At 48.0% G+C, this 22981-nt stretch overlaps 1 protein-coding gene and 1 long non-coding RNA gene across 9 annotated transcripts in view; both read right to left on the bottom strand.

Moving 5' to 3' along the window:
* Nucleotides 1-1965: 1965 nt before the first annotated feature.
* LOC309884981 lies at nucleotides 1966-6830 on the bottom strand. Its single transcript, XR_014318717.1, has 3 exons — nucleotides 6747-6830; nucleotides 3499-3598; nucleotides 1966-2120 (listed from the first exon to the last, which is right to left on the bottom strand). It is a non-coding gene; the product is annotated as an uncharacterized lncRNA (long non-coding RNA).
* Nucleotides 6831-8336: 1506 nt separating this feature from the next.
* ADORA2A (adenosine A2a receptor) overlaps nucleotides 8337-22981 on the bottom strand; it is a 28750-nt gene continuing 14105 nt past the window's right edge. For all 8 annotated transcript variants that reach the window (XM_082773884.1, XM_082773881.1, XM_082773880.1 and 5 more), the window contains 2 exons: nucleotides 21240-22107; nucleotides 8337-14473 (listed from right to left, as the gene is read on the bottom strand). In XM_082773884.1, the coding sequence (XP_082630010.1) occupies nucleotides 13513-14473; nucleotides 21240-21589 (1311 nt within the window). In that variant the 5' untranslated portion in view covers nucleotides 21590-22107 and the 3' untranslated portion in view covers nucleotides 8337-13512. The remainder of the gene's footprint in view (nucleotides 14474-21239; nucleotides 22108-22981) is intronic.

Here is a 22981-nt window from a genome sequence, read left to right as displayed (position 1 = left end):
AAGGAGCTAAAGAAAGAAACAGGCAGGGGTGAAATGTCAAGCTTGCACTACTGAAAGGCACGGCAGATGCTTCCTAGTCTGTTCGCTGGCACATCGCTGGTAGCACAGTGTCTGTGGTTCTGGCAGCCCAGAGCTTCTAGATCTGTGAGGAGAAACCCCGTCCCCAGAAGTTACCTGTCCCCTACCACATGCTTCCAACACTAGAGCAATGGCTTCTACTCTGCAAGGCCAGCAACCTTGCTTAGAAGAAAATGAGCCCTTCGGACAGCCCTTCTCTGCCCCCCCAGCAAGCAGAAGGAAATTCTGCAAATACGTGGAAAGGCTCGGTGCTGCTGCTGCTTCCTGGCTCCCGGCACCTACTGAGCACGGGTCTGTACCTGAGGAGAGCAGTCCCACACAAAAACTGTCAGAGGAGCCAGGCCGGCGGCCCTCCCTCCACTTGACCAACGTGCTGCCTCTTCCTTTGGCTAAAACGAGCTGTATATGTAAAGGAAAAGTGGGTGTACTGAACATTTAAGGTGTGGTAGCACTGGAAAGCTAGGAGGAAGCCATCTTCTGAGCTGACTTGACCCTGATTTTTTGGAAACACACTGAGACTGGTGTGTGCTGGTGGGACGGACACAGCTGCACCAGTGGGCAGCTGGAAGGGAGCATGGGAAGGGCAGCTGGTGGGAGTCCTGGACACAGCAGAATATGGCACCATGGGGGCACTGGAGTTGCTGTGGCACGGAGAGCCCCCCAGCAAGGGCTGACAAGTGCTTTAAAGCTGGTACTTTTTTTCTTTACATCTTTCAAGACGTAATTTTGAGGTGAAAAGTAAGAAAGAAGAGGGCAGGAAAGAACAATGTGTCAAGCAAAGGAGCAGTTACCTCTACAGCCATGCTCTGCTGCCTCTTGGAACCTTCTTGAGATGGCCCTGCCTGCCTCCACACCCCCTCTTCACCCAGCTTCTCAGTCTCTGATTTGGTTTCTCCCAGTGGTGCTGTTCTGCTCCCTCTTCCCTTCTTGCTCCTATATGGCTCCCTCAAAGAGAGAATCAGCTGGAATATTCCAAGAAGTTGAACAAGGCCCTGGGCAACCTTACCTAGTGGGCAGCATCCCTGTCCATGGCAGGGTTTGGAACTAGATGGGCTTTAAGGTCCCTTCCAACCCAAGTCATTCTGTGATTCTATGACTGTAACAGGGTGCAGGTGCAGACAGATATGGCCAGTGCCTCTCCTTCACACACTGCAGCAATCAGCTTTTCAGGAAGCAGGAGAACACAGAGGGGAAGAAACAAGCAAAGAAATGAAAAGCCAAAAGAACAAAGCAGCAGAACAGATGCATGAGATGAAATGGAAAAAAAATACCCTAAAAAAAAAAAGAAAAAAAAAAGAAAAAGAGGATAAGAAGAGTGGAGCCACCTTCAAGGCATGGCGCAAGTAGAAGCTGGGTAGACAGGGAGTGCAGAGACACAACAAATTCAGGATTTACAGGAACAAAAGGGTTTTCTTCTATTCCTCTAATTACCTCTGCCAGCAGTCCTGCCCTCTTCTCCCCCTCACCCATGCAACCTCACCTTCAATTACCTCAGGAACGTTCATTACAGGAAGATGCCCTGAGTGTATCGAATTAGTGCGTTACAAAAGCTCATCCAGGAAATATCCATGTGATCCTTATTCAGTTAGCAAGAGGGGATGGAGTGGGGATGCCAAGCGAGAAGCAGGGGAGGAGGTTGAATACAAGCACGCACCTTCAGGGCTGAAGGGCTGGCAGTGCTCTGCAGGCACAACACAGAGGGACCAGATCCAGTCTGTTCTGAATACTGGTGCAGCTTCAAATTCCTTTTGTGCACCAACATCATCATATTCTACTGCTGGAAAATTTCTAAGCCTCGATGGAAAGTGCTGGGATGACCTGGGCCAGGAGCCACGCATGGGAAACAACCTATTTGCATCCACACGCTGCAAAATTCAGGGTTGGGAGACCAGGGATGGTGACTAGGTTCAGTGAGCCTCAGATGCCCTTGAAGGATGTTTTAGCTACAGAGCCTTGGTGTGAACTTACAGCATTGGAACAAGAAATTAAGTCACCTGGAACAGCAGTGAAGATCATAGAGCTCCATAATGTTCTTTCTGTAGCTAGGGTTCAAAAAAAAAAAAAAAAAAAAGAAGTTTCCATGTACAATACACAGATCTGCAAAATTTACTCATCAGCCAGTTGAAACCTCTGCCCATGACACACTGACATGACCTCAAGGTACTTCCTCAGGTGTCGTAGAGATCTCACCCAGAAGACACAGCCAGACTCATGGCAAGGAATGGCAGAGTTCGGGAACGCAGCGTCTCACAAACGCCCCACTCTCCTGCCTGCGCTGCCCCAGGGAAATGGGATGTGACACGCTGCCAGCAGCTGTGTGCAAACAAGATTGTCCACACGGCAGCTGTAGGGGGAATGGGACTGAAGAGAGAGAAATTCCTGTCTCTGACAATAGCTAAAGGGCTCCAGGCAGACTGGCAGCTGCAAAGCACCCAGTTCCCCGCTCTGGTTCAGAAGACCAGGCACCTCTGGGACTGTATGGGTGAAGAAAGGAGGCAGAACAAGCCTGTTTCAATCTATTTTTGTACTGCAGATCCATCTGCTCCTCTCCACAGCTGGCAAGGCCTGGAGCTCAGCTTAGATCCTTCCAACAAAAGCCTCTTTATGAGGCATGGGAATCCCCCACCACTATCAACACCATTTGGATTGGATTGCCCAGGCAGAGGCTATTTTGGGCACCACAGGTGGCTTCTCCATCTTGCTGAGTGCAGGATGGAGCCAGCAGATGCCTCACCACACCACCACCCAGCCGAACCACCAGGGATAAAGCTCTGATAAACCCCCAGGATCTGCGGGAACGGGGCACAGAAGAAGCCAACAGGAGGAGCTTAGGGAATGGGTTTCACAGGTGAGACCAACAGTGCCCACCAACAGTGACCCTCAGAAGTGCTTTTGGGACTGAAAGACGAGAGGAACGTCCAGGTGGAGACTGATCAGCCCCTGCCCTGAGCAAGCACTAACTCACCCCACTCCTAGGCCCAAGATCTTTGTTCCACAGACCCCGTCCTAGAGGGCAACCACTGCTCTACCTGACCAAAGCACAAACTCTTTTCTCTCCTTTCCTCTCCGCCCAAACCGTAAGTCCTTCCTTCATGTTAAGGCCTGACATTTACTTGCTCCTGGTAGAGAGCTCCAAGCTCTGCGCGTCCCCTGACACAGAGCAAAAAGCCCTCCCAGCCTCTCGTTTCTCTGTTATCTTACTGCATGGATGCTATTTCCTGTGTTTATTTTTCTTGTCTGGCTAGCTGGCCTGGAGGGTCTCACCTGCTGGAAAACTGCCATTACTTCTCCATCTGCAGCAGTGACCAAGGCTCAGCAAAAACAGCCTTAGGTCACTTCTGGTTTCCTTAGGATGCCTGACTACCAGGAGAGGGCAAAGGCCACAGACACTGAAAGAGAGCAGGTTCCTGTGGGTCCTACCTGGAAGCTGACACCAGCAGATGCATCTCTCGAGGAAGCAGAAGAGGGACACGCGTTTTACAGCACTGGCATACATCCGGCGTAGAGAGAACACAGCCACCTGGAAAACACCAAACACATGGCTACGTGCACGAGGACCTCCCTTCAGAGAGTGCGAACGTGTCCGTGCAGCAGACAGAGTGCAGCCTCTTCCAAGACCTAATTCACATGCAGGCTTCAGCGTTCGGTGTCATCCATGTCACTGACATCCTGACCCCCAGAACACAGCCTCATATTTGTGATGGGAAGGAAAGCATTGAACTCTTCCTGGGAGGATCATGTCCCACATGGTGCTTCCAGATCAAATGCTGAACTAAAGATCCCCCTGCAAAGGAATCAGAGACGGCTGGTAGCCTGCAGAGAGCACCCCCAGCCTTTATTTTTCACATAAAGTGAAAATCTACAGGAACATTGATGCTACACTTCTTTGTATTATTATTTTGAAAGTCCAGGTAGTGCTGAACCATGGGAAATGGATAGACGGCCCCAACACCTTAAACTTTTTGTGCTGCCTGGGTCTTGCATGCTGCAAAGGGAGGATTGTCTGCAAATGGAGAACTTAAGACAGGAGGGAACTGGCATGGGAAGCAAGTGCTCAGAGAAAATGAGATGCAAAGATTTGTTACAAAAAGCCTTGATTCCCAAGCAGTGTTTCAATCCATAAGGAAAAGAGGATCTTGGGTTTAATTCCGTTGCAGATGAACGTTACATGGGTTAGTTCTGCAGACTGGAAGGCCTCAGTGCAAGTTCGGGATATTACTGTATATTTCCTCTGGAAGGAAATCAAAATGCTATTTCTCATGAATTCAGAAAGGACACAGCTGTAGAACAAGCAGCTGACTCTCAGCTTTAGTTGTGGCATTGAGTTACCAATGGTGGGAGAAAAGACTATTTCTGTTTTTCTAATGCAACCTTTAGCATTTTGATCCTTCTGGAATTAGAGGATGATCTTGAGGAGGGTCTGAGATTTTTTGTCTCCACCCTATTTCTCTTAGTGCTTTTGGCATGAATATAAAGAAAGGCAGGAAACACTTGGAATACTGGACTGCTCCCAAATGGCAGGCACCTCAGAAATGAAGCAACCAGTTGTCCCTTACTTTAAGGTGCTGAGTGCTCATGCAGCCCACCCAGCACCTCGGTGCCAGTGCTGAGTGCTCCCCTCCTGACGCTCTGCATTTGACACAGCCATAATCTTCGTGATTTAACTGCAGCTCTCCCCCCGTGGTCTCTCTGGAGCTGGGAACACACACATTCATCCCTTTCTTCCCAGTGCATTTTGGCTCTGCAGAGTAACTTCACAGTCTGATATGTCGCTATCACAGAACAGCTTCAGTTCAGCAGCAAATGAATCCCAGTTGTCTTCAGAGGAGCACTGTGTATCAGCCCCTGCCACCAGGGCTAGCTCACAAAACCTGACTGATTGCTCACAGCCACAGTTCAGAGATGGCCCAGCAGGGATTCACGGGGCAGCAGGCAAGTCTCAGACCTACCATTCCCATCAACCTGCAGAATTGGCCACATCCTCTGAATGATGGAGATGTTTAATATCACAGGACCCAGTGTGCATGGCAGGGCTGCTCTAAAGACATTACCACAGGAAGCAATCCTTCTCAATGCCGACTGAAATGCTTGAAGGGTTACAAAGTAATGTGGAATGATGGAAGTCCTCCTTGCCTCAGGATTCACCCCACTGCAAGCAGAGTTCTTACTTCGCAAGACGTTTCTTTTCCTTCTGTGGCCCAGCAGCAAAAGGTTGTATCAGCACGGATTCAAAACGACCTTCATCCAGCCTGGATCAGCATGGCCAGAGATGCTGGGTCCAGCGCACCTGCCTGCAGAAGGCTTCAGCATCTGCCACTGTTCAGCCCTTCAGCACACCTCCAAAATAGGAGCTTGGCAAACAAAGCTAACAGAGTGCATTGCTAAGCAGAACATTCTGCCGAGTCCCGACACCAGGACTGCATGTTATAGGGCACTTGCCAATTCCTGAGTCAACTTTATTTATTATACACTAGAAAGGTCATGACGAATCTCAAAAGATAAAATCTGTGTCTGTCAAGCCGCCTTCCTTGTTTTCATTGGCCCAGACCCTCGTGTTCCACACCAACAATAACAGGACATGGGTTCAAGAGGCACCACGAGTGCAGCTTACCCTGAGATAGCCCAGGCTTGTTTTGCATTCTTCATAGAACTGATCCAGGCTGCTCAGTTCTCTCTTTATTAGGCCTTTTCCCCCCTCTCCCTTCTAGACTTGATCCCCACACTGCACAAGAATCTTGAACCCCTTGAAACCCCAAAGCACAGGCCCTGAGACTGTCACAGCCTAGATGATGCCAAACGCCCAAATGATGCAGCTGCAAGTGTGCCAGCAACATGAAGCATCCAACCAAGGTATGCTTAACCCCCCATTTAGAATAATATCCCAGACTAATACCAACCCCAAAGACCCCATGACTTCACCAACAGCTGAGGCAGCAAGATACGCTGTGCACATGGACTTTCTTCACTCTCATTCTGAGCTGTTATCTAATCTCCTTGCAATAGGTAAGACAAAAATTCTGAGCTGCCCAGGGCTCCAGGTAAATCTTTGGTAAACAAAGCCTGAGCAATTGCAGCTCCAGGGCTGTCAGTGTCCACACCAGCAGGTTTAAAGACTGCCCAGGGCTCTGCAGAATTTACAGTCACCTCTCTGGAGTGCAGCTGGACACTCCCCAGGAACACAGTCCCAGGTTTGGAGTTTGATGTGTTGAACTCAGACCACACAGCATGGATTTGCAGTCCAAATAACCTCATCTTTACACAGTTTACTCTGAACCTGCAGACTGAATCCTCTTTTCCAACTCCTTGCCTTTCACTTGCTGAGAAATCACCCTGCTACTCTCAGCCCCAGACTTGGCTTAGGTCATTTGGTTTGATGCACTTCAAGGATGCCACTTTTCAAAACGAACCTCTGGTTTTCTGAGATGTGGGTAGCATTTTACTGTCACCCAGCAGAATCCCACTGATGACTGCTGCAGCCTCACAGCAGAGCAATGATGCTGCTTACAAGAGTGGTGCACCTTTCAGCCCAAAACCTAACAGTCCCATCCCCTGGGTCATATCTGAGGGAACCTCTGTTATTCAAGCACCATCCCATTTTATTTATTTTTTTTCCTCAGAACAGCACTGAAGAAGGGACAGGGAGGTAGGAAGAATGCAGCTCCACTTACTATTCAGCGAGACTCCAACCTGCAGTGAGTCGCTTCATCTAACTTCAGGGATCAGAGGGGGATTCCTCCCAGGATCCAAGCTGGCAGAAGTCTCTCTCCCTGACCTGAATGAATACATGAAGAATCTCACTCAGTCACTTCAGTCAAATGCAAGACACTGGGAATCTCTCCTATGAAAGTAAATTGTGAGGTCCACAGGGCCACAGAAAAGATCCTCAGAGCTTTTAACTCATCAAAATTTCTCCTTGAAATACATGACTACGAGCACAGCAGGCACTTGTATGTGCTATTCTTAGCAGCAACGGCTTCCTGTTTGGGGGCAGAAGTGACAAGGAAGATCCTGCTGCTTTAAATGCTGAAAAAAGCCTTTTAGCCAAAAAAGATTATCCACCCATTTGCAGGAAAATCACCATCCTCCACTATTCCATCCTACTTCAGCATTCAGAAGCATCATCAATTCCCCATTCCCGCAGTAAATATTGCACTAGCAAGCTGCATTGTCCCTCAGCTCAGGCTACCACAAAAGCCCTGCAAAGTTTCTCTGGGTGACCAAGCCAAGGTGTAGATCTCTGAACTTAGATTTCCAGATGAGGCCAATTGTGTAGTTAAACTAGGAGCTCTTTCTGTTCTTCCAAGTGCTCGCTTTCTTCCCTGGGCCAGGTATGGCCATTGTTCCCCTGCAGCTCCTGCAGACACCCATTGTTCCTCCCAGCTCCTGGCCTTTGATGCTGCAGAACAAAACGCACAGTGTTGGTGAAAGGAGGGGAAAAAAAAAAAAAAGAAAAAGCTTTTCAATTACACAGTTGGTTGAACAGCTCAGGCACAGCTGGCTGCAGAGCACCAGGGTACCAGCACCTCTCCACGAACCAGGGCCTCCAGCCCAGCTGCAAAGGGAACCAAAAGAGGGAATGACCAGTAGCTGATGGTTATCTGGTGAACTTTCAACGCTTCCCCATTCCAAATGCTCCTGGATCACACAGACTTTCACTAACCTCCCCACACACATTTAGTAGCTGCCAGCTGTGAAAAGCTGGAAATTGTTCCTGCTGCTTCCTGTCAACATTGGCCTGAGAGGCACCACAGTAGCATTTAAATTCACTGCCTCCATTTCCAGACTAATCTGGCTATCAGGCTGGGGCTAGCTCAGTCTGAGCAGTATTGGCAGACAGGACGGAGGGCTGAAGTAGCAGTGGTGTAATAGTGATGTCTGATGTGTGGAAGGAGAGCCAAAGGGCTGAGATGCTCCAGTCATAGCTGGCAAGGTGGTGTGCTCCAGGTATCTCCTCCAGGTCCCACTATGTAACACTTTGTTTCTGCTGCTGCAGTGTGCTGGGCAAATACAGTGCTCTACCTTGTGTTCCGTACGCAGCTGTAAACTGTTATTGCCAAGATGACAGATGCCAGGATGTCAGGGATGTTGCGGGGCTTCCAGTTACCTGAGTCGATGTTAACATCTTCAGCAAAAGAACAGGTAGTGCCAGGGACAGATCTATGGAAAAAAGCTAATAAAATAATAAAAAAATATTTACAAAACAGGGTCAGCCAGCAGGATCTTCCTTGGACAAAGACACTCACACTCTCTTTTACAAATATATTTTATTATTTTAATGCTTATTAAGAAATGTAACCAAGACAGACTCAGCAGCACCAGTGGCTCCTCACTGCCCAGCAGTCTGATGACTTCACAGATATGAAAATTTCACAGATTCAAAACAAACAAATAAAAAAAAAAACAACTTTGGTCAATGCACTTTAAATATATATGCATGCACAGATTCTCCCACCCCTTTCCCTCCCCTCCCACTGGTAACTGACAAACAGAGGGAAAACAACAACTATATTCATAAAACATTTAAATTAAAAGAGTAAGTGTTTCCTAGTGACAGCGTGTGCAGCAGGGTGTTCATAGTGTCTTGGCTCACTGACCACAGAGACAACTGCTCCACAGGACGGGGGCAGGAATACCAGCTCCTGGGACAGAACCAGGGAAGCAAAGGATGTTCTCAGATCAACAGGTTCCAGTCTTGAATTCAACACATGCTTGTGTTAAGAGCCCCAGCAGACGAATAAGACAAGGAGTTACACAGAACACTGTCCCCTTTTGGGGATTCTCAATCTGTTAGGTTCAGTCACCTCTCATGCAAACAAGGAACTGGGGTGATTTTAGTTACTCGTGATGTGCTTTACTGTAAAGAAGGCCAAAAGCTCAGGGCTAGAAAGACAAAGCTCCTTGGTCTCAGAGCAGTCTGATGCCTAGAACAGATCAGGAGAGAAATGACTATTAGGCAGCTAAACCTACCAAACACCACTAGAGTATTATGCAGATTTAATGCATCACAGCAGTTACAGCATGCTTGCCCTTCCCACAAAACAGCTGAATTGATGAGGGGGAGAGAGGGGCGTTACTGCTCATGTTCATGAAGCAGAAGGGCTTTTGTTACACCTGAACGCACTCACGAAATGAGACAATGCATCTGAAAATAAGATAATCAAGGAAAAATCTCTCCACCTCAATCATATATAGACCAGAAAAAGTCAACCCTCTGCAGATATTGGGGCAAGGCTGCCTCCCTCTCTGCCGCGACCCCAAGGAGCCATGAGACCACACATCCCTTCCAGAGTCCTTTCTCAGCAAGTCATGCCCTGGGCTTGTGCCAGCCCCACTCCCCCGAGACCATCTGTGCAATCCCCAGCACCTCCCATCACATTCCCACTCCCCTGAAATCCTCCCAAACACATACCCTACAAATCCTCCTTCCCCACCAAGATTCCCCGTCTAACCCTGACACTCCAGTCTGCTCTCACACCTTAAGAGACTTTCCTACATCCTCCAGCATCCTCTGGAGCTTCTTTTCAAAGAATGATCGAAGATTCAGAGTACTCCATGTAACTCCCAAGCTCATCTGCACAATATGCTCACAAGCACCAGATGGAACCAGTGGCAAGTCCTTTTTGTCTACAGCAACCTCAGCTGTCCTACCATGCCCCTTTGCTCTTGCCCTCTGTCAAACCAGCATCAGCCTCTTTCTTCTCTTGCTCAGCTCTGTTTGAGAGCTGCAGTTCGAGCTTGCATAGAGCTTCAAGATACTGCTGATCCAAAACGAAATTGCAGGACAAAGTTGTAAGTGCATTTGCACACACAAAAAGCAGTGCCCTATAGAAAAGGCAGACCTAAGAAGAACTCTTGATAAAATTACTCCTGGCAACTGATCAGAATTTTACTTTCTCCAAAACCCTATAAAGCAAATAAACCCTGGAGCCTGAGAGTCCCAAGGGAATGCTGAAATTCATGGAATGCCCTCACACCAAAGAGGCACCACATCGCTCTATGGGTTGTGAGCCATTTTTAGCAACATGTTCCAATTCAATGAAATTAGCCTCTTCTTACCCCAGCTCTTACTTTTTGGACACACTGCACCTTGGATTCCAAAGGAGATCTTCTCTAGCCTCTCCTGATGGTCACCTCATTCTTCCTTTCATCTTGGTACCATCTTTGCCTATCGAGAACAGCTATTTCATTAGCTACATCTTCAGCTGGGAAGAAAATGGGGATACAAGTGGGGAAGTTAGGAAAAAATCATTTAATTTTCTAAAATGATCCTCGCCCTGTGTAGTTTGGCAGAGGTACTTTTCTTGAGACTGGAAGGCACTGGCAGAAGGAGAAAAGAGCAGGCTTCATTCATAGAACCTTAAAACTTTTTTTTTGTTGTTGTTTAAAAAGATAGGGATGGAAGCCTTGAAATCACGATCCCAGGGAAACAAATAAGAATTCCAAAATTCTGTTCAAAAGGTTCATGCTCCCCCTCCAAGAACTGCTTTGGAAACATCTTCTGAAGGTCCATCTCAGACATATGTTTGCCAGAAGGCACGCAGCATGTGGTGCAGTTGGCCATTCTTCCTTTCTGTGACTAGACTTCCAGTGCTATATAAAACACGCTGCCTCCTTACACCCACTGCACTTCCTCCTACACACATCCCCTGGCCCCTTCACATATCCTTTTCATTTCACATCTAGATCACTGCTATTGAAAGGGACTGGACACACTTTGGGGGCACATCGCTTGGTGAGACAAAAACTGATTTCAAGACATCTGGAAACGCAAAGTCAACTTGCATGGCGATCTGGTTGGGCAGGAAAGTTTTCCAGAGAGGCAATCTTAAGTGTGTCACATCAGCATAGATCAGTCCTATTCTTGTGGCAAGCAAGCAACTCCCATAATGGAGTGTGAAGAAGCCCAGGAAACAATAGAAAGCAACCAACCTACATCAGCTGTTGAAAGTCTGATGCAACGTGGCATAAAATATCCCTTTACAATGGCAACTAAAGCTCAACAGGAGACACTTCTGCACTCGCGTGTGTTCCAGCACATGAGCAATGCTGGTATTTTCCCACACTTCCTTCCCTGCTCTGCTTCTTTGTGGACCTAATTGTTATTGACATGAATACCGGATGTAATCTTGTGTTATTCTTAGAAACATTTCAGCTCCCAGCTGAGGCCCAAAGAGTTCAGACCCCCATTTTTCTGACTGAATTCCTCTGCTGCTGTTTCAGGAGGCCAGAGGAGTCATCCCGCACACAACCTACAGAAATATTCCAACAAGACAGAGTAACAAGATCCCAAAACACCCTACAAAGGAACTACCTGCAACGTCAGTCACAGAGAAATAGCTTAGTGTTTGTTAGTGGTGCTGCAGTGATAATCCACTCCTCTGACGTTAAGACTACGTGGAAGAGCCGTGCCAAGAAAGCAGCGATTCAGCTGAACTGCAGAGTCTATTGTTCTTCATACTTGCCTGTCTTCCTGCTAAGGATGGGGGTGGCAACCACATCTTTTTCTCCATCTCTCAGTAAGCTTTGTGCTAGCCTAGAGCACTTACATACTTGAGCACATTCAACATGCTAAACCACTCCCCACCTTCATGAAGACAGACTGGTAAAAAAAAGAAAAGTTTCTTCAAATAAAATTGACTTTCATTCTAATACTTCACAGTATTTAAAATAAACATGGAATGAGAACACAAACCTAATGTGCTCTTCCCCAAACGTCAAAATTCAGTTCCCCTTTCCTTCCCGAAAATTAGGTTGAGTTCTGAAACATTAGTGGAGGGACATGAGGAAGACCCAGGGTTGTGGGCTGATACCTCTTATGTTTTCAGCTATGGAAAAAGTCCAGATCCCTGGAATTACCAGACTTCTAGCTTTCTTGTAGGACCATGTCTAGTAGGACTTGCCTGTCTCTCCAGAAGGCTAGTGGCATTAGGCATGGGATATTTGTCCTTAAAACAAAGGCTGGACAAGATTTAGGTAGAATACAAGCTAGCATGGCAGTCTGCCATCCTTGAGCTACCACAAGTGATAACTGATAGAGCTAACAAGTGATACAGGAAGTTACCAAACCGCCATGAAACTGCTCTACAACAAACCATACCAGTGCATACCTTTGCTGCGGAAGATTTGCCTCTCTTACACAGGCTACTGCAGTTTATAAGCAGATTTCCACTACTACTGATTGCTGCCAGCTCCTCAGAATAGGAACATCTTCTAATCAGACAGACCCTGGCCTCTGCACTGCAGGGACACATCAGGCTTCACAGTAAAGCACATCACAAAACAACTGAAATCACAGGAGAAAGGTGTTTAAATAGAGCTCATGGGGATTCCAGAAGTAATAGGTACATCCTGTCCCACATCGCCTTCCTCCCCCTTTCCCTTCCACCCCCCACCCTCAAAAAAAAGAGAAAAATCCCTTCCCACAGCATTTTGAGTGAGGATGAAAACTTAGGACCACGGAGATCATTTGCATTCTGGGATCCCAAGACAAACATAGACACAGAGGGAAAAAGCAGTAGCCAGACAGTGCCCACCGGCCTGTGGACACCTCCCACCTGATAGCTCCCCACAGCTCCTCGGGGCACGCCCAGCCCTGCTATCACAGCCCACTGCAAGGTTGAGCACCACGTCCTGCTAACAGCCCTTTTGCTAAGGGAACTCCATATTACAGTCTGGGTTTTCATTATTTGTTTGACAGAGTGGAGAGCTATGAGGTTATATTTGTCTTGTGCATCTGGAACACTGAGCGCTCAGGGAATGAATATGAGTTCTTGCCCGTCTTTATAACTTAACATAATGGAATCTAAACAAGACAAGATAAAAATGTCCAAACAACCTGTTGCAGTATAATCTTTAAAAACACAAACTGAAAGACAAAATGTCATGGTTGAAGGTATCCAAAGTTCCCCTCAGGTAAATTCCTCCTCCAAACAGCTGCTGGCATCCTTCCTGACCAATAGATGTTGCTATCCTCCTTCCATTTTTTCAGGGCCAAATAATTGGAGGCCCCTCCCTGTTGCTCCTTGCAATTAAGTGAATACTTCCAGCCATGGTTTAATTTCTGTTGGTAAAGACAGCAAAACTGACGTACAACCACAGACACACAGTACAGCATAATGTCATAATATGCTCTGCATCGTGAGAGTCTCCCAGTGCTGACCTTGGAATGCCATCTTTGACCTTGGCACTGCTCTTGGTGACAGGCCAGCGTTGGGTAGCATGTCCCCCTCCTTTCTTAGTCCACTTCGATGGTCTCTTGGCTTTTCTCCAGTCTGGTATTTAGGGTCCTCCCAAGAGTCCTGGGTGCGGACCCCTTTCTCCACAGCAATCTGAATACACTCCTCTCCCCCCCGCCCCCCAGACTCCCTTTCTGCCAAGGCAGAGGCCACCCATGGAAAATAAAATAATTCTACCAGGAAGACTTCAAAGGGCTCATCAGGAAACATCAGCTGCTGCGAAGGCTGTGCTTTCTAGATTCGAGTAAGACACCTGGGCATCAATTAGCTCTTCGCTGTGAAGCTCCCTGTTCATGCACGCATCTGAGAGAATTCCATTTCTGCAGGAATGCGGGAGATGCCCATTTGTCTCCATGTCCAGAGCATTCCCGTTCTGGTGCCATTCCAAAACAGCTTTGCATTTGTTCAAGTCCTGCTTTTCAGGATCCCTGTGAATCTCTCCATTGGTGTACACCTCCAACGCATACTCACTGATTCGTATGCTGGCGTTCTCGCCGTCCCCACCATGGGTGGAAGTCCTAATGCTGGCTGTTCCTGCCTTGAACTGCTCCTTCCTGCCCAGGATATGCTGGCTGATGATTTTGCGGAAGGTGTATCGGAACTCCCTGATCCGGTAGGCATAAATTAGAGGATTTACCACCGAGTTGGCATGAGACAGGATAATGGCCAGATACATCAGCCAGAGGGGAGCATGGGCACAATTAGGGCAAAAAAGGGTAAAACAGTTAATAATATGTAGTGGAAGCCAACAGACTGCAAACAATCCAACAATGATGGCTAAGGACTTGGCCGCGTGGACTTCCTTCTGCAACGTGGAGCGTGAGCGCTCCCCGTGTACCATCTTGTTCTCCATCTGCTTGAGCTGTCGCCGGGCTGCCATGAAGATTTTCAAGTAGATACCAAACATGAGGAGGAGGGGCAACAACACACAGGCAAAGAAGTTGTAGTAGACCATGTACTCCATGGTGACCACCGCCTCAAATAGGCACACCACCATACTGTTGCTGCAGTTGATGGGAGAGGATTTATTAGTACCCAGCTCTTCAATCTGGGAGCGCTTGTGCCACCCTAGCATTGGTGTCAAGCCAATGATGAAAGATAACACCCAGCAGATGGCAATGATACCTTTGGCTCGAGAGCCAGTCACCAAGCCATTGTACCTAGAAAGCAGAGGAAAAAATGGGAATTACACCAGTATCATTTGACAAGCCCCTGACACCCAAACAACAGCCCAGTGCCCCAGGAGACAGCAAGAATGGCACCTGCTTCTTCAGATGGGTCTTTGAACTGCTGTGCAGAACCCACCCAGCACAGCATGGACTCCACGGTACCACTGCATGCCGTCTACTTCCCCCCTCTTTCCTTTAGGCAGTGACTAGGCTACAGAAAAGCAGGGAAATTATTATAGTTTTCATCTGTGTACCTCCAACTCATGCACAGGGATCTCACAGCCTGGATAACTGGCAGCACTGCTCTGACTCTTGGTGGTAAAAACCACTCTGGCTCCTTCACCGAAGGATGAGGTAGCTCCTCCATTCTGCCAAGGGAACAGGCTTCTAGCACAGAATTCTAGCACAGAATTGCTTGGCCTGTCTCACAGGTGATCTGCGAGCCAAATGGCACCAAAGAACTCAGAGGCACAGTGCTGCTGGCCCCACATCCACGCTCAGATAAGCTCTGGGGAAGTCTGCTGCTGAGTGAACTGCAGAGGCCAGGCTGGCATTCCCTTGCACAGCACCTCTGCCCCACAACAGCACCTTCAAGGAGTCCAAGAAGACATCACTAAAGTTCCTTAAAAAATGGAGACAAGGCCAGCGGTTTCCCTCAGCAGCCCAGAAAGTTGACGCCATGTCAGTGCCTCATAAAGGAGGAATCTTGCTAAGGACAGTGCTCTGACTACTGCACTGCACACACCAAAGGCAACCTCAGTGGTGAGGATATTGACACCTGGCTCGAGCCTGTGCTCCTAGCAATAAATCCTCCACGATCTGCTGACAGAGCCAGGAAGCAACATGGTACAAACCTGACAGTGCAGCCAGGGCCCTCAGTTTGTTGGGAACATCAGCCAGGTCCCAAGGCCTCACAGGTTACTGTGAGCCCTGAGCTTTCTCCACCAGTTCTTCCTCTAAAAACCGAAATCAGGGCAACAGTTTGACATTTCAATGCAATTTCCTTTACTTGGTAATGCTCAGTGTAGAAAGCGGATAGCTGGGTTCCCACATTGTCCAGCGTGGGTCCCACACTGTGTTTGACCCCATGCGTCTGCAGGCAGACCACAGCAGCTCCGGGCTCCCAGTGTTTACCCAGTGCTCCTTCTCCCTCCGTCCCCAGAATCCTCTCAGCAAATAAACATTTTTTTCCCTCCAACAAGCCATCAAAATCTTTCCATCTCTTAATGAAATAGCTAATCCCACAGGTTCATGCTCCTATCCCAATGCCAGTTCAAAACAAAGGCGGGGAGGTGCTGCTTGCTCTGGGCACAGCACAGAAGGGAGATCCCACACACTTTAAAACCCTGCTGAAGGAGCTTAGGAACAGCTTGGCTCCACACATGACCTGGCAGGCCTGAGCCTCCTTTCCGCAACTGCATTTCCAAATTGGAAAAGGAGGAGCGGGTGAGGGAGTCAACCACACAATTCCCAGCACCCAAAATACATTTAAATCCACCTTCCAGAAATCAGGGAGGGATTCAGCTGATCCCTGGAAACGAGAAGGTTTCTCCAGCAAGTGGTGGGTCCTGATCAATGCATAGGGATGGCAGCAGAGAAGCTGCTTACATTCAGAGCTAATCAACACAACAAAACAGCATCTGTGCTTTGAAAAGAACACTTGGGGAGCAAGAGGTTGGCTGAAGGCACTTGAAGCCTGGAAAAAAAAAATCACAAAACCATGCAGCCCTGGAATTGGCTACATCTTGTCAGAGGAATTTTGAAATTGTGCAGCTGTTATCCCACGACTAGAGATGTCCCTTCCCTTCCACTAAAAATACATTCATTACTGCTCCAGGCAAACAACCCCCCCCCCAGCTTCTCCCTCCCTCTTACCCTCTGGGGATTCCCATGCAACAAACTTTACAGGCTTAGGAACAGCACTTAACCCAAGCAGCCTGCTGCTTCCCAGCTGCGGTGTGTCGCGCTGGCAGCAGGAACTCTCAGCCCGTCAGTGCATTTCCATAACGCCTCGCTCAGTATCTGCAGAAGCTAAGAGTGAGAGCTCACAGCATCGAGTGACAGTGTGGCACTATGCTGGCCAGGAACCCACTGAGGAGGGACTTGGGAGAGCTTCATTGCTAGGACCCATATGAGACGCCGCCAGCTGACCTGGCTGAGGTTGGGTTACTGCCAGATGGATTCTCCTGGCTGTCCACTCAGGGAGCTCCCCAGGCTGGCACTGAGGAGTTTGTGTACCTGGCTAGGTGTCTTCCCAGGCTCACAGCAGCCAGGCCAAAGCTGCTGTCTGCCCCCCCAGTGCTCTGGGTAAGTGGTAAGTGTGGGGCTTTCAGGAAACATCACGTACAGCACGAGCTGCTGGCACCCCTATGGAGGAGCTGCAGCCTGCCGAAAGGAGCTGCTCACACCGACAGCCTGTGTGCTGCACAACTGGCGAGCGGCTTTGTGGCATGTCTGAGATGTCCAGGCAGCACTGGACTGTCTGTGCATGAGCACTTCTTGTGCTTCATGGTTTTTTTTTTTTTTAACAAATCACTACAAACGCTGTTCACTCGGCACATCCCCCCGGTGCCTCATGCTGCTGCAGTCACAGGGGGCAAACAGGAGGAGGATATTCTGTCCCTACTGCATGCATCTGGAAACAAGATGCTGACAGCCCCAGCTCACCTAGGAAGTCATGAGCAAGAAACCAAACCCAGACCTTCTCATGCACCACCTAAACAACTCTTTCCCACGACTCTCAGTCAAGAAACTTCCTCCCGTTATCAGGTGTAACTGATACTGGTGTGTGACTACGCTGTGGGGACAGGATGGGGGGGTCCCACAGATGGGCACGGGGCTCCCAGTGGCAGCAGGCAGGCTGCTCACAGCACAACCAGCTCCCAGACTAAAACCTTGGCAGCAGCAAGTTCCACTTGAAGCCACAAACAAATAGCACTGCTTTCAAAGCCATGCCCATGGCTGTTCAAAGGAAGAAGGGAATTAGTCTTTCGTATTAGGCTGGATCTGGCCATACTGGCCAAGATATGGGCCCATGTAGGAAATGCTTGGTGTAAGGTCAAAAGACTTCCAGCGAGCAGGGAAAGACAGAAGGCCAGTGGCACTCAAAGCAGCAACGAAACATTAAGTCACCGATTCACTGAATCAGATGCTCAGATATGCCTGTTTGAGGAAACAACCCTTGAGAATTAAAGGAACTGCTGAAACAGACTGTTCTCAGTACAAAGGTCCCTTCCGAGTCCTAGACTTTATTCAGGGCTTTTATCCATCTCTCCAGTTCTTCCCACCCTGACTTAGAGAAGGCAATGCTTCATGCCCAGCTCCCTTAGCCCCTGGCAGAAAAGCAACCTGTCACCCCACTGCCAAGCCAGAGCTGCAATTTCAGTTCCCCCACTACACGGGATAAACGTGGCCCGATGCTCCAAGTGTCAGGGAGTTGCACCTCAGCAAGGCTTTCCCAGCGAAGCATCCCAGAGTCAGCTCCGAAGTACCTTCCCTCAGAGGAAAAGCTCTCCAAGTTCCTGTAGCTGGCACCAAATGGCAAGCACACAGATTTATGCCTCAGGTGAGCACCTGAAGCCAGCACACAGAGCAAGCAGCAACCTAAGAAAACTTTTCCATTTGGCTGCAGGAAGAAAGAACTCCTCTCTTTGCATCAGAGCTACCTGTCCTTCACCACGGGAACGTCTGCACCACAAGTGCATGCACGAGAGCACGTGGCTGGGCACAGTGCCCTCGCAGTGTTTCCTGGCACCAAAGAGCCTGGAAAGTGGCAATTGTTCTCGGCCCGTGACTTCATCCTGGAGCTCCGACTCACAGCCAGTTTTGTTCAGAACACCCAGGGGTTTTATATCAGCGACCGCAGGTTTTCAGGTACCTGCCATGTTAGGGAGACACTGTGTATTTAATGCTACACCGAACAATGGCTCGGACTCACTTCCTTGGGAGCGCTTTATTGCTACTTTCAGAGTGCTACACTTGTACTAATCCTGGCAGCATTCTGCAAAGCATTTGGGAACTGCCGGAAAGTTTTTCAAATTCTGCACAATGTTTTAATTATTTGAAAGGCTGAACCCATAAGACATTCTCTAAATAGGGTTGTTTTTTTTTTTTTTGTATGTTTATGTTTTTAGCTATGCGTACCTTTCCTCACTGCATTTCTTGGGGAAAGGTTCTTTTATCCACAGAAAAATCACTCTATACATAACACCAGTTATTTACTGAGGTGTTCTACACTAAGAATCAGAAATCCCACTCTTGTTTCCTTAATACAGTTTATTTGTGTGGGAACGGGTATCCATTGAGACATGTGGTTATCTTTCTTAGGACAAATTAGATATGAAACGGTTAAAGAAGAAAAAATAGGTTTGGCCCTTTTTCATTTCTCTAGAATACACAAAGGAAGTCTATTTATTTTTAAGAGAATTTATCAAATGAGTATTGGGAATGCCTCTTTTTACCTTTTCTGTCCTCTGAAAGGAGAGAAGTATTCCCAGACATTAAAGGATGGGGCAAAAGCATTGTATCCTTAGTGGCAGAACTTTCCTTCCAATCATTTGACGCACTTTTGAGACAATCAGGTGTTAGAAAAAGAAAAAAAAAAAAAAAAGAAGAGGATGTGAGCAGTCTGAATCATATTACATTTCCCTTTTCAGCTAATCAGCTTTCACTTTCTCAGTGTGTCAGAACCTATAAATCTAACGTTCGTTCATCCATAAATTCTTCTGAGGAAAAGAGAATTGACAACTTCTTCATTCCTACTGTAAAAGGACAAACCAGTACGGGACAAGGAGGGGGAAGAACCCATGAATCTACCTGTCGGTTTCTACATCCAATAAGCTCCATGGTTTCTGGGGTGGAAAAGGGTGTGTTCTGTTTTTTCAACAACAAAATAGTGAAACAGGTACACTGCCCAGCACTGGTGCAGTCAGATTTTACTAAAAGACTCTACTGTGGCTATTCCAGGAAATTAAACTGCAAAGACAATATAATTAGAATAGTACCAAAAATGGGCAGAAATCCAGATTTCTAAAATCCTTTTCCTGGCAAGATATCCTCTTAACAGTATGAATGCTTAAACTGTCAGCACAAGTTTTCAGAGTTAACTTATGAGAGATGAATTGAAGACATCAGACCTTTTCAAAATCATTTCAGAGGCAAGCTACCAAAGGCTTCTCTACACATGCTTCTTTGTACTATTTATCGGTACATTGGGGTATGACCTGAAAACATCTATCTGTATGTAGAAATGCAAAAAAGTGGAGACAGTCCGATTTATAGGTATATTGATAGAGCTTTCCTCTGCAATGGAATGGAATTGTTATTCCTTACAATTGCCCTAAAGCAGAGGCTGTAACACTTAAAACTCTAAGCTTGGAAGCCAACAATTAACGGTAATGTTAGAGCAGCACGAGCATGCTGGGACAAGCCTTCAGGAAAGTCTTTGCTGCACTGGTCCACATGGAAAGGTAATCTCCGCAGCCCTAGGGAAAAGAATGCTTTCTATTTTTGAATGAGATGTCTGTGTTCATCAGCATAAGTGCTGGATGACCAAAGTACTCACAAGAGACAAAACCAAACTGGACAGCTTGACACACGTGATTTAAACTTGACAGGAGAGAGGAGATCCAAAACCTCAAACCTGAGAGCATAATAATTGGAAATTTGTTCTGTTTCTGCAGCCATGTTTCTTTTTCAGCAGGATAGGAAGCAAGTCTCTCCATTTGTAAGAGCACACTGCATCCTCCTAAGGACGAGAGAGGAAGGAAGGAGACTCCTGTATGCTCTGCCAGCGCTGGCCTCTCTTGGGGCTCTCTCTGCATCTTTCGAGCTTGCTGAACAACTTGCAAGTGCTGTCACAAAGCCTTTAATTCAAACCCAGCCCACAACACGTAGTGCTGCTCTGCACCCACAGGCAGACATACCCCATCACAACAAAGTGCTTTAGGGAGGCTGAGCTGAGTAGCAGCCCCTGTGCATGCGGCAAAACTTCCCTTGTCCCACATCAGCCTCCCTGGTTGCACACCAAGTCACAGCCAGTCTTATTCAGCTTTCCAGCTCTAGTGTTTAAATGTGCTTCTCTTCCTTTAAACTCCAGGGTGGAGAGCACAGAATAACCACCTTCAGGGCTGGAGTGGGGACAAGCTCCTGCCTGGGCCTAACACACACTTTGCGTGCAGATGCAGCTGGAGTTAGTCCAAGTCTTGCTAGCTTCTTCATGGCATGCTGCCTCTCCTCCCTTCACATTTAATGGACCCAAAGGGAAAATCCCCATCCATACCCTCCTACAAGCCTGCTCCACCAGCTGCAGGCAGAGTTCCCCGTTCTCCCCAGTAGGAAGAAGACAAGCTGACCTCAATCCCCTTTCTGTCCCCACCACGTATTGTTCTAGCTCCACTTTCCCACTGCGATCCTTCCGGTGCTGTTGGCCGTGGCTCAGAGCGCAGGTTATTGAGGTTATAGCACAATCCTGTCTAAATATGGAACGGCAGCTCCTAGGCAGCACCGTTGCAAAGCCGTGGACACAGGCTATGTGAGATCAGGGAATAACAGGAAAAAGAAACAACCAGAAAATCCAGCAACCAAGGTAGGCCCTTAGAAACATGGATTTTGCTGCCCCCGCCAAATTACAAGGGACAAAGCAATGCTGCTCATTCAACTTTCCCCTCCTCAGCCCACCTTCAGATCTGCTGCTTTTACTGATGCTCGTTCCTCGCCACAGAGCCCCCCTCTGCCTCCCAGCCCATCCCGTGCTTACCTGAGGGGTATGCGGATCGCAATGATTCTGTCGATGGCGATAGCGAGGAGGCTGAAGATGGAGCTCTGAGTCAAGACCAGGACGAAGCAGGCAATGAAGAGGCAGCCATAGAAGAAGGCACAGAAGCCAGTGCTGATGGTGATGGCAAAGGGGATTGCCAGCACTCCCACCGCAATGTCAGCAGCTGCCAGGGACACCACGAAGTAGTTGGTGACGTTCTGCAGGTTGCTGTTCAAATAAACTGCCCAGCAGACCAGGATGTTGCCCAGGATGGCCAGCACCGCAATGACCAGTTCCAGGATGATGTAAGCTACGTCTGAAAGGAAGTCTTCCTTCCCATGTACTAGCATGGTGAGAGCGACCAGGCCAACGTGAGAACGTGCCAGAAAAGCTCAGCGTTCATATCTGCAGAGCACTGAACAGCCAAGACACCTCAAAGCTGTCCGGGGTCTGAAGAGCGCTCAGCTGCCAGCCGCTCACCCTCACACCTTTCTCCACATGGCTGCCGAAGATCTTGGCAGGAGCAGGTGTAAAGAGAAGAAAACAGGGCCTGCCAACTCCAGCCAAGTGGATTAACCAGATGTAGAGTAATTCAGACTCCGGCAGATGAATGGACAGGAGAATACCTCACGCAGCCAAACACTGCTTCCCAGGCCCCAAAGTCCGGCAGGCAACACGACACAGCAAGTGTGCTGGATGGCAGTGTCACATCGGCTGTGAATTTTTGTTTCCTGTTGACAATCACGCTGCTAGTCATGGCTTCCTGTCATACACACCATCCTCTGGTTCTCTTTTTCCCTTTTTCTGCCCAGGACTTGGGAAATATTCTCTTCAGCTGAAGCAAACATTCAACTTCTTCTGTAGTTTCCTTAAAAAAAAAATAATAACAATAAACAAACAAAAACCACATACGCTAAGTAATCAGCTCCACGGCGGAGATGGAAAAAGCAAAATCTCATTAAAGTGGCACATTAAATTGATAACGGATATTAAACAGACCTAGAAGAATACATCATTGGCAAAAGTCTCACATTTTGTCTATCCTGAAAGCTGCAGGGCCAGGCCCAAGGTTCAGGAAGGCAGTGTTTCACAGCGGTGATGAGAAACAAGGGACGTTTTGTTTTCGAGGCTACCAACTGAGCTGGCACTTCAGCAGCTGCTCACTAGTCTGCCCTGAAACATGAGAGCCCCATTAATTACGCCCTGGCAAGCGCTGTGGCTGCAGGGAAGCAAGGTGGAGGAGCCTTTTCACATACACCTGTCTCCCTCTGGTCCCAAACCCAGCACTGGGCCATCACGTGCTGCCCACCCTCACGTACTTTGCCACAGAGGCATGCTGCACAAATATGCTGCTCTGCGATGACACGAACATTCATTCATTTACAAGGAGATGATGCTGCTGGCATGTGTTCACCCTGTTCTTGTACCTGCTTTTTCCTCCAAGTCCACAGATACTGAAACACAATCAGCAGCAGGGAAAATAAATAGTTCAAGGCACCCCAGAGAGTACTTATCAGTACTCTCCTGCTGAGAACAGACACCCTTTACAAGCGTCTCTTTAGGTTCCTCTCCTGCAACACCATCTTTTTGCTCACATAAACATTTACCCTACAGGCAAGCCATTTTATTTGCTATGCCTCTATTATACATAACATTTTTTTGCATCCTCACATTCTGATACACTTTATAGATAAGGTCGGCTTGATTCTTTGACTACAACCAGCCAGAAACACACCCAAGAC

This window comes from Aythya marila, assembly GCF_965140915.1.
Source record: "Aythya marila genome assembly, chromosome: 17".
In the NCBI taxonomy this organism is placed as follows: Eukaryota; Metazoa; Chordata; class Aves; order Anseriformes; family Anatidae; genus Aythya; species Aythya marila.
This window is presented reverse-complemented; position numbering and strand designations above follow the sequence as displayed.